The sequence below is a fragment of the Sinocyclocheilus grahami genome, unplaced genomic scaffold, assembly GCF_001515645.1.
Source record: "Sinocyclocheilus grahami isolate Dianchi unplaced genomic scaffold, SAMN03320097.WGS_v1.1 scaffold21.1, whole genome shotgun sequence".
Lineage (NCBI taxonomy): Eukaryota > Metazoa > Chordata > Actinopteri > Cypriniformes > Cyprinidae > Sinocyclocheilus > Sinocyclocheilus grahami.
The window spans coordinates 4,285,659-4,296,974 of NW_015505200.1; the positions used below are offsets into that span (position 1 = coordinate 4,285,659).

General features: G+C 37.3%; 3 gene segments (V, D, J or C); all 3 read right to left on the minus strand.

Annotated features, from left to right (window-relative positions):
- Positions 1 to 2,628: 2,628 nt before the first annotated feature.
- Positions 2,629 to 3,224, minus strand: LOC107558556 (Ig kappa chain V-III region NG9-like). The segment is given in 2 exon segments: positions 2,629 to 3,029; positions 3,206 to 3,224. Coding segments are annotated over 2 exon segments (420 nt in total).
- A 1,728-nt stretch (positions 3,225 to 4,952) lies between these two features.
- On the minus strand, positions 4,953 to 5,508 carry LOC107558568 (Ig kappa chain V-III region NG9-like). The segment is given in 2 exon segments: positions 4,953 to 5,266; positions 5,469 to 5,508. Coding segments are annotated over 2 exon segments (354 nt in total).
- A 4,038-nt stretch (positions 5,509 to 9,546) lies between these two features.
- LOC107558575 (Ig kappa chain V-III region NG9-like) lies at positions 9,547 to 10,137 on the minus strand. The segment is given in 2 exon segments: positions 9,547 to 9,863; positions 10,073 to 10,137. Coding segments are annotated over 2 exon segments (381 nt in total).
- Between the last annotated feature and the right edge of the window lie 1,179 nt (positions 10,138 to 11,316).

Consider the following 11,316-nt stretch of genomic DNA (forward strand, 5'->3'; position numbering starts at 1 on the left):
TCTGAAGTCTGTATTACTTTTCCAGAGCTTTGTAGGATGAGCATGAGGAACTGAGGAGCTGATGTATGATGCTGTCGATACCAAAGGAGACTATATGCCGAGGAATAACTACAGGAGAGTGTTATGTTCTCAGTCTCATTTACACGCACTTCTGTGTGTTCAGGGGTAATGGTTTCTGCATGAGTTACGTCTTAAAAATTAAAAATAAGAGAAATATATTAAAGTATACAGTATAATTAGATAAAAAACTGATTTTCAGTAATATGGAAAAAATACCCACCAGAAAGAGTTAACATCCAAATAACTATGTACAGCAACATAGTGAGACTAGGCAGAGCAAAATAACATAACATGACAAGTGACAAACTGAAGTCTCCTCTGGAAGCTCCACCTCTTTCCTCAGTATGGAATTTTTTTGAAGTAATGTAGCCAGCCAATCACATATTGCTTTGTATTCTTCATTTACAAGGTGTAACCACATCTCCTGCCACTCAGAATCTTATTTACTGTAGGGAAGGGAGTATTTTGTGATTCGAAAGACCACCGTTTTGAACATGAGTTTTTGCACAGCCTAATAAATACATTTGGTCACAGTGTTCTTCTAGCACACAGTAGTAGGAAGCTGTGTCCTCCAGTTTTAGATCGTTAATGATCAGAAAAGTGTATGTCTTTGAAGTTGTGGAATCATAGCGAGGACTTATGCTTTGAAAGCATGTCTCTGATCGTGCACCCTTGAGCAATAAAAACTCTGGTGCCTGTCTTGGGATCAGCCAGAAGAGCAAAACATGAGAGCTGCTTGATTCATACAAGTATGAAATTCCCCCTTTTTACCGATGACGGTTTTTGTCTTTGGTGCAATATGTGCACAGAAATTGACTTCTGCAATGCGAAATGTCAGAAATGTGAGACAGATGAGAAGTGATGTGATCATCTTCAATTTGTAATTATACCCAGAACTTTTTTGCACAGTGAATCCTTTGATTGTTCTATCAGCTCCTTATAATTGCAAAGAGCATTACTGTTAGTGTCTGATTGGCTCATCCATCATGAAGTACCTCATCACAATGCAGTATTAATGCATATTATCCAAACACAGAACCAATAGGTGGCGACAAGTGACTGAGTGAGTTATTACCGTAAATGATTCATTCAACTGATTAGTTCAAAATGCTGATTCATTCAGGTATGAAACATGTACGTATTGAATCATTCATTCTTTAGATTCATTCATTCAAAAGCTCTGATTTATTAATGAATTACATTTTTTACTGAATTATTCGTTCAAAAACACAAACACCCCTAATTGTGTGTTTCTGGGAGATGCAGTGATTCTTTTGTGGCTTTGTTTGGAACTATTTGAGTTGTGTCTAAAATGTAAGTTACTTAATATTAATGTCCTGTTAATAATCCATGCTAAAGAGCTGTGTTGATAATATATAAAGCTTATTATTTAATCACTAAAATTACACTATTTACTGCAGCTACATGCAGCTGTATAATTATTTGCTGCAGGTGTTACCATATTCTTCAATTTGACTCTGTGGTTTATGAAGACACAAATGTGGTTTGATATGCATTTGATAACTCGCTGTTCAAAGCAAGTTTTCTGAGTGAGTTTTTGTAAAGCCTCTCGGGCACTTTGAAACACTGGGCTGCTACTCTTAGAGCACAGTAATAGAGAGCTGAATCTGACAGAGTTACACTTTTAATGGTCAGTGAAGTGGATTTCTGGGATGTAGTTGATCCAAATCGATGGGGGTCTGGTATGTTCTCATATGTCTCTGATCGTCCACCTTTACGCAGTATATATTCTGGCTGTGTGTTAGAAAACTGTCTGTACCAATAAAGGGAAACAAAGCTGCTGCTTGTGTCATATGAACACTCCAGTGTTACAGAATCTCCTTCTGTACTGGAAACACTGGTTCTCTGGTCACTTGGTCGAATCCAATCTTGACAGATTACACCTGGAAAGAAATGTTTTTAGTAAGATACAGTTTCACTATTAAGATATGTATATATATATATATTTAAAGATGTGAATAATCATACAAATGTATTAGTTTTTAGTGTATTACTTGTGGCTTGTACCTGATGCTATAAGGAAAAACAGCAGTAGATATTTTCCGATTTGTTGACTGAGCATTTGGAGTCTTTCCATGATCACATCAGATAAGTCTTAATGTGCTAAGTTTCTTGAAAGGTTGATCTTTAAATATCAGGGGGTGGATACAAAAACAGGAAGTACAATTGCTCTTGACTGCTTGTCACACAACATCTGCATTGCTCTGAGACTTGTAGGTTCCAAAAAGAGGACAATTTTTTAAGGGTTAACAGTTTCTAAGACCTCCAGCAGGTGGCGATCTAATATCATAAAAGAAATGTACTTCAGGCTGAGCATAATGTTATACATCTTTACTTTTGTACATGAAATCCATACCTCTTGTCAGGGTACTGTATGAAACTATTTCTAAAACATTCAGTAGTTTTTTAGATATATGATTCAGTTTTTGTCTATGATTCAGAAAAAATATATATGAATTATTTATTGACTGATTGAAAAATATGCATTTAAAATATTTTTAATTATTTACTTTTTAAAATTTATATTTATTTATTTTTAAAAAAATTTTATGAAGATGTGCAGTGTATGGTACATTCAACTACAGTATCACTGTTGGGAGGGTTTTTGTACAGTGTTGTTGTGTTTCCTGTCACTGTGGGCGTCAGGGCACAGTAGTACAGAGCAGAATCTGTCAGTTTAGCAGAGGAGATCTCCAGATCCACATGGGTTTTCTCTTCATTCACTTTCCCAGAGAATCGAGGATCTCGATCCACAATTTCTGACATTTGTGAAACCTTTCCGGTAGAGTGTAGAATAAGCATAAGAAATTCAGGAGCTGATCCGGGATATTGGAGATACCACTGCAGTGTAGACGCTGAGGAGTAGCTACAGGACAGAGTAACATTTTCTCCCTCTTTCTTATAAACCTCAGTCTGGACTGGTGTGATGACATTTGCAAAACTGCCACCTTTAAAATCAAGAGTCAAAATTTATGGAAATGTATTGTACATAAAAGTGAATTAACACAAACTCCATACTTATTAATCTCAACTAGACAAAATAATAGAAAATAATAAATAACAAATAATATATAACAAAATAATAAATAAATGGAATACTTGCATATGAGAGAACAAATCAAACCAGTTAAACAGATCAACATGTTGATGATGATTAGGATGATGTTCTAGCTCAGCACAAGCTGTTGTTCAACTAAACTTTCTGTTCTTTCCTTGTCACACAAAAGATGTGTCAAGCAAACTCCTCCCCTAAAAGCTGTAATTGAAACAGCAATGAAAACATAGAATGAGCAACAGTATAAAGTGGAGTCAACATGAACACATAGGTCAGAAGAATTGTTGTAGAGCTGATCAAGAAAACTTGAGTTAAAGCTTATGGCACTCCACACTCTTAAAAATAAAGGTGCTTCACAATGCCATAGAAGAACCTTTTCGTCTAAATGGTTCCATAAAGAACCTTTAACATCTGAAGAACCTTTCTGTTTCACAAAAGGTTCTTTGGGGCGAAAGAAGGTTCTTCAGATTATAAAAAGGTAAGAAAGAGATGGTTCTTTAAAGAACCTTTGACTGAATGGTTCTTTGTGGAACCGAAAATGGTTCTTCTATGGCATCGCTTGAAGAACCTTTTGAAGCACCTTTATTTTTAAGAGTGCATAAGAGACTCTTTAATATACTTATCAAGGACTGTGAGGACAATTCTCCTCCTCACTTTTTGTCGGGAAAACAGTTGCATTAAATACTTCCAATACAAACAACTATTTGGTCCACAGGACTGATGTACTTTGGCAAAAATTTAATTTAAAACCTTTGTGTAGCTTATGATATGAAAGAAGCTTCTGAATGTTATGGCTTGCAAATCCAGTTGTCAAATGCAAATGCAATTGTTTGATACTGTTTTGACAGTGATGTAATGTGTGATCTATCTTAGTTTTTGTACAATGTTGTGTTTCCTGTCACTGGGGGCTGCAGGGCACAGTATTACAGAGCAGAGTCTGATACAGCAGCAGAGGAGATTATCAGATCCACATGGGTTTTCTTGTCATTCAGTTTGCCAGAGAATTGAGGATCTTGATCCACAATTTCTGACCTTTGTGAAACTTTGTAGAATATAGAATGACTAAAAGATATTGAGGAGCATGCCCAGGATATTGGCGATACCACTGTAGAGTATATGCAGATGAATAGTTACAAGACAGAGTTATATTTGCTCCTTCTGAATGGAACATCTCACTTTAGTTGTTAGTTAAAAAAAATTATTATAACAATAATTCGGTATATTCAATCAGGAATACATACACACAAGACAATAAAGCAAAACTTGCAAGCAGAGCATCATTTTGCACAATGCTGTATTCAGCACAAACTGTTGTTCAACAAATCATTCATTCTTTGTCAGGTACAGGAGGTGGTCTCAGATTTACTCCTCCCCTTCATATCTGCAGACTATAATAGATGAAATAGCATTTGAAGCCTAGATAAGACAGATATGAACACACAGGTCAGGAGTTCTACTCCACTAATAGCATGTCATGGAAACGTTTGATGTTCTGTATTTTGGTCTCTAGTCAGTGTAGACCTACAGTATGTGCTGACCTAAAAAAAGTTTTTTTTTCCATGGTAAACTAGTTTTTTAGAGGTTCTTTAATAGTAAGATTTATTACAGCATGACAAAAACAATGAATTATCATCTTCCTGTATAGTTTCCCCCTAAGCACACATTTCCTTTTCTTCCAGCAGGTGTTACAATATCGTATTGTGAAAGAAGTGCATGTTGTGGTTTTACACAAGATATGATTGTGGTTAATTTTTTATTTGATAAATTTTTTTTAAGGCAAAAACTAGTTTTTGTAAAGCTTCTCAGGCATTTTGTATCACTGGGCTGCTACTCTTAGAGCACAATAATAGAGAGCTGAATCTGACAGAGTTACACTCTTAATAGTGAGTTCAGTGGATGTTTGGGATGTAGTCGACTGAAACCGATCTGGTATATCCTCATAACTGCTCCATGTTCGGGCACCTTTATACAGTAAATATTCTGGTTCTCTGTTTGGATACTGTCTGTACCAGTAGAGATAGACATAACTGCTGCTGGTATCATATGAACAGCTCAGCGTTACACGCTCTTCTTCTGTTCTGTAAATAGTACTTTCTTTGTCTTTTGGTTGAATGCTGTCAGATAAAATACCTGCAAAAGAATTGGAGAGATTTCATAACAGGTCAGTTGGATTGTCCGAAAATTCATCACATTTAAAATTAAACTGACAATAATAAAAACAGTTTCTTCAAAAATTATGTCGTTACTGTAATAGAGTAACATTACAAAAAGTTTGCATGGCCAAAACATTTGTTCATTACATCTGAGTCTGCTCAGATTACATGTTTTATACCTGGTGTGAATATTAGAATCAGTAGAAAGCATCTCTCCATGTTGGGAAGGTTTACTAACTTGCTTTATGGAATGAAGTAAAGGTAATTGTATGATTGTAGTATCTTGTTGTGATGTTGCAGTGTGGGTGTGGTTTATGTAGACCCCCTTCTGTGTCTTTCCTTATTAAAAGCTGAAATGATTGTGCCTTCATTGTACTAATATCTTAAAAATAATTATTAAAACCAAAATTACTTGTTGAGTAACAGTTGAGGAAGTATCTTCATCCACTAATTCAGTTTGATCAGTTTTATGAATATATATATTACTATAAAATCATTCAAAGGTAAACAAAATAGAGGCTATTTATTGGAGTTAGAATATTCAGTATTTGATAGTGAAGTTTGTGCTTGTAGCATTATATTTGTAGTCTTGTGTAAGTCTACACAGTGATCTGTATTTTAATCGTGATCATGATTTCTGCTTCTTCTGATGTTTAAGCATAATCGTCTGTGATGTTTCTCCACTGGTTATTTATCATTTGCTTTATCTTGCATTGGTAACAAGCCTCCACTGTCTTTCAGTCGGGCATCCTCTCCGAAATGTACACAGCACCCCCCAGTGGTGGTATAAAATGTATTCCCCACTGACAACATCCAAAATTCTAATTAGGATAAAACATTTGTGAATCTAAAAAATATGATGGCTTATAAATTTTGACTATTTATTGCTATATTTTTTTAAAATGATGACATCTTTAGAAATATAAATTTGATATGCCATCAGTGTTTATTTAAATTGTCTCATTCAATACTCACTAAAGTATGAATATTCACTAAATCAATGCGTGTACATAAAGGTACAGAAATACTAACCAGACAGAAAATGTATAATTAAATATGAATTTAAAACATCAGAATCTAACTGACATATTCATTTGTATGGATCCTGTTGTTTTTGGCAACTTCTCATTTTAAGAGTCAGTCAGGTTTTTGTATGGTGTGTAGTGTTTTCCTGTCACAGTGGGCGTCAGAGCACAGTAGTACAGAGCAGATTAATTCATTGTCTAGCAGAGCATGTCTCCTGCAAGCACCTCCCCTTAAAGGGGTCATATGATGCGATTTCAATTTTTCCTTTCTCTTTGGAGTGTTACCAGCTCTTGGTGCATAAAGAAGATCTGTAAAGTTGCAAAGACTAATGTCTCAAATCCAAAGAGATATTCTTTATAAAAGTTAAGAGTCAGCCACACCTACCTAAAACGGCTCGTTCTAACACTCCCCCACATGGCTACGTCACGATGTGGGAAGATTTGCATAACGCCACCCAAATGTTCACGCAAAGAAAGAAGGCATAAATTTTATTCTCGCTGTAGTATTGTTGTTACCGCTGCCGCCATGACGTGAAGGGGCTGTGTTTCATTGTGAAAGCAAAACTACTTTGGTTGGCCTTCCAGAAGAGGATGATATCCGCTTCGTCATGCCTGGAGCTGATCCGTGCTGGTTGCTGAGGAAATACATCAACTTCGCGCTGTGGATCGCCAGATCAGCTTTCACCGTGGACGAAGTGGAGTCCAGCTCGGGGTCGTCACATGTGGTTGCCGCAAGCCCGCCGGACGCTCCTTCGTCGAATCCGCCCGCTCACCTCTGCTCACTCAAGCCGGTCTCCGAATACTCTAGGGTGCGGCTCATGCTAGGCCTCCAGCCTCCGCTGACTCAAGGCCGCGGTGTGTGATGCTTTTTCATTGTGAAAGCGAAACTACTTTGTTTGGCCTTCCAAAAGAGGACACGCCTAGAAATCAGTGGTTAAGTTGTATTTACAACACTGTTCCAGAACAGTTTAACCCAAATATTCAGATGATGTATTTTATGGAGGACTGTTTCCTGATCCTGGGAGAGTAGACTACAATGAACCTACCCCTTACAGAAAACTACTGGCAATTTTTGAATTTCATAAAACTTTTTGAAAAAAAATGACCTTTTTTATGTTTTTTAAGCCTTTTGTTTTACAGGGACACAGGAAGTTTCCTCATAAACCATGTTTACATTGTAGTACCCATGTCATTATACACATTTGTGTCCTCATAAACCACATATACCAGTACACACACACAAACATACTGGCAGGCGAGTGGCTCTGCTCTGATTATTATGACAGTCCTAACGCAGCGTCCGGCCCAAAAGCATTCAGACGGCTGATAAGAATGTTTATATTGTAAGCCCCGAGCGTCCCGTCTGCTTTACCAGCCCAGATCATGCCTGTTTGCTCTGGCAAAGCTGATGGCCCTTGCAAGCTGCCAGAATGAAGAGCTTACAGAGAACAGAGGGGATTGTGGGATTGAGAACTGCAGTAAGATAGGGCTTAGATAGAGCTGCTGAGAAAATGCTGATGAGAGTCAATTTGGACTTTAGGACATTAGGAAACACCCTGTAATGTCATTACCTCATTCTCTCTCAGCAAGATGGGTAACAACAAGCACACGGACATCCCAAACACTTAGTCATACTGTTGACTAAGTTATACTGTAGATATTGCTACATTAAAGGGGTCATATGATGCAATTTTAATTTTTCCTTTCTCTTTGGAGTGTTACAAGCTCTTGGTGCATAAAGAAGATCTGTAAAGTTGCAAAGACTAATGTCTCAAATCCAAAGAGATATTCTTTATAAAAGTTAAGAGTCAGCCACACCTACCTAAAACGGCTCGTTCTAACACTCCCCCACATGGCTACGTCACGATGTGGGAAGATTTGCATAACGCCACCCAAATGTTCACGCAAAGAAAGAAGGCATAAATTTTATTCTCGCTGTAGTATTGTTGTTACCGCTGCCGCCATGACGTGAAGGGGCTGTGTTTCATTGTGAAAGCAAAACTACTTTGGTTGGCCTTCCAGAAGAGGATGATATCCGCTTCGTCATGCCTGGAGCTGATCCGTGCTGGTTGCTGAGGAAATACATCAACTTCGCGCTGTGGATCGCCAGATCAGCTTTCACCGTGGACGAAGTGGAGTCCAGCTCGGGGTCGTCACATGTGGTTGCCGCAAGCCCGCCGGACGCTCCTTCGTCGAATCCGCCCGCTCACCTCTGCTCACTCAAGCCGGTCTCCGAATACTCTAGGGTGCGGCTCATGCTAGGCCTCCAGCCTCCGCTGACTCAAGGCCGCGGTGTGTGATGCTTTTTCATTGTGAAAGCGAAACTACTTTGTTTGGCCTTCCAAAAGAGGACACGCCTAGAAATCAGTGGTTAAGTTGTATTTACAACACTGTTCCAGAACAGTTTAACCCAAATATTCAGATGATGTATTTTATGGAGGACTGTTTCCTGATCCTGGGAGAGTAGACTACAATGCCGGCTGTTCTGACTCACAGACTGTAAGTAAATTTTTTATATTTAAAGAATTTGCCACTGACGATTCAAACGCGAGTTTTTTTGGGCAGTGTAGAGTAACACTTGTTGTTTGGCATTTCTCCAATCACAAATGCAGACATGGTTTTATGTTACGCTCCGGCCGGACAGGGCATCACCATATGGTAAGGGGTGTAACATTTCCGTCACACGCTTGAGTCTTGAATAATTAATTCTTTGGCACGTAAAGGAGGACGTCTCAGATTAACTCCTCTCCTTTATGTTGCAGTCTATAATAGATAAAATAGCATTTGAAGCCTAGATATGACAGATATTAACATGCAGGTCAGGAGTTTTACTGTAGTACCACTAATAGCCTGATGTTTGTTGCAGACAGAATGTATTAAAGAGACATTGAAACATTTGTTGTTCTATATTTTGGTCTCTTACTTTTAGTCAGTTTAGACATACTGCTGACAGAATTAAAAAATGTTTTATCCCCCCATTGAAAACAATATTTTCCGAGTTTATTTTGTAGGAAGGTTTATTATGGCATGACAAAAACAATGAATTATCATCTTCCTGTATACTTTCCACCTAAGCACACATTTTTTTTCTTCCAGCAGGTGTTACAGTATTGTGTTTGTGAAGTGTTGTGGTTTTATGCAAAATATGATTGTGGCTTAACTTTTATTTGATAATATTTTTAAAGGCAAAAACTACATGTGAGTTTTTGTAAAGCTTCTCAGGCATTTTGTATCACTGGGCTGCTACTCTTAGAGCACAATAATAGAGAGCTGAATCTGACAGAGTTACACTCTTAATAGTGAGTTCAGTAGATGTTTCTGATGTAATCGACTGAAACCGAGTGTCTGGTATATTTCCACGACTGCTCCATGTCCGGGCACCTTTATACAGTAAATATTCTGGTTCTCTGTTAGGATACTGTCTGTACCAGTAGAGATAGACATAATTGCTGCCTGTATCATACGTGCAGCTCAGCGTTACACGCTCCTCTTCTGTTCTGTAAATAGTAGTTTCCTTGTCTTTCGGTTGAATGCTGTCAGATAAAATACCTGCAAGAGATTTGGAGAGATTTCACAACAGGTCAGCTGGCTTGCCCAAAATTTCATAACATTTTTTTATTAAAATTACAATAATAAAAACAGTTTCTTCAACAAATGTGATGTCGTTATAGTAATAGAGTAACATAAAAAATGTTTGCATGGCCAAAACATTTGAATGTACATTATATTTGAGTCTGCTCAGATTACATGTTTTATACCTGGAGTGGATATTAGAATCAGAAGAACGCATCTCTCCATCTCTCCTAGATTTACTAACTTCATGCTCTAGGCTTTATACTTTATACATTGTGTGAATGTAGTATCTTGTTGTGAAGTTGCAGTGTGGGTGCGGCTTATTTAGACCTCCTTCTTTGTTTTCCCTTGTTAAAAACTGAGATTATTGTGCCTTCAGTGTATGAATATCTTAAAACTTCTACCTCTTGTTCAATAAGTATCTCTCTCTACTAATTCAGTTTTATCAGCAAGTGTGACTGTGACTATGTTTATTATGTTACTATGAGGATCATTTAAAGCTAAACCAAGTAGAGCCTTTTTGGTAGAGTTTAAATATTCAATATTTGATGGTGAGGTTTGTGCTTGCAGCATTAAATTTGTCCTCTCTGAAATATTTCAATGTACACAGCACCCCCCATTTATTCTCCCATTGACAACATCTGAGTCTAACCAGGATAATGCATTTGTGAATCTGAAAAATATAAAGGATGATAAATGTTGACTTTATTTATTGATATGTCTTCAAATATGACGAAACGTCTAAGAACATAGTTATATAGTGATACTCCAGCAATGATCTCATTCAATAATGATACTTTACTAAATCAATACATAGAAATACTAACCAGCCAGAAAATGTATAGTTAAATATGAATTAGAATGTGACATTTATAATGTTTGTGGTTTTTGACATCTCATTTTAAGACTATAGAGTCAGTCAGGTTCTTGTATGGTGTTGTAGTGTTTCCTGTGACTGTGGGCCTCAAAGCACAGTAGTAGAGAGCAGAGTCTGATACTGCAGCAGAGGAGATGATCAGATCCACACTGTTCTCTTCTTTTCATTCACTTCCAATGCAAATCTGTGTAACAACCATTTGGTGAGTCAGTGTATACGTTTCTTAAAAGAACTATACTTCTTGTTGAATAAGACTCTTCCTACACTAATTCAGTTTTATCAGGAAGTGTGGCTTCAATCATTCAAAACTAAACAAAATAGAAGCCATTTTGTTAGTAAGAATATTCAGTATTTGATAGTGAGGTTTGTGCCTGTACACTCTAAAAAATGCTGGGTTGTTTCAACCCAATGTTGGGTCAAATATGGACTAACCCAACTGTTGGGTTAAAAAGCTAATTTAAAAATGTATCCAAAATTTAACCCACCAGTTGGGTTAGTCCATATTTGACCCAACATTGGGTTGAAACAACCCAGCATTTTTTAGAGTGTACC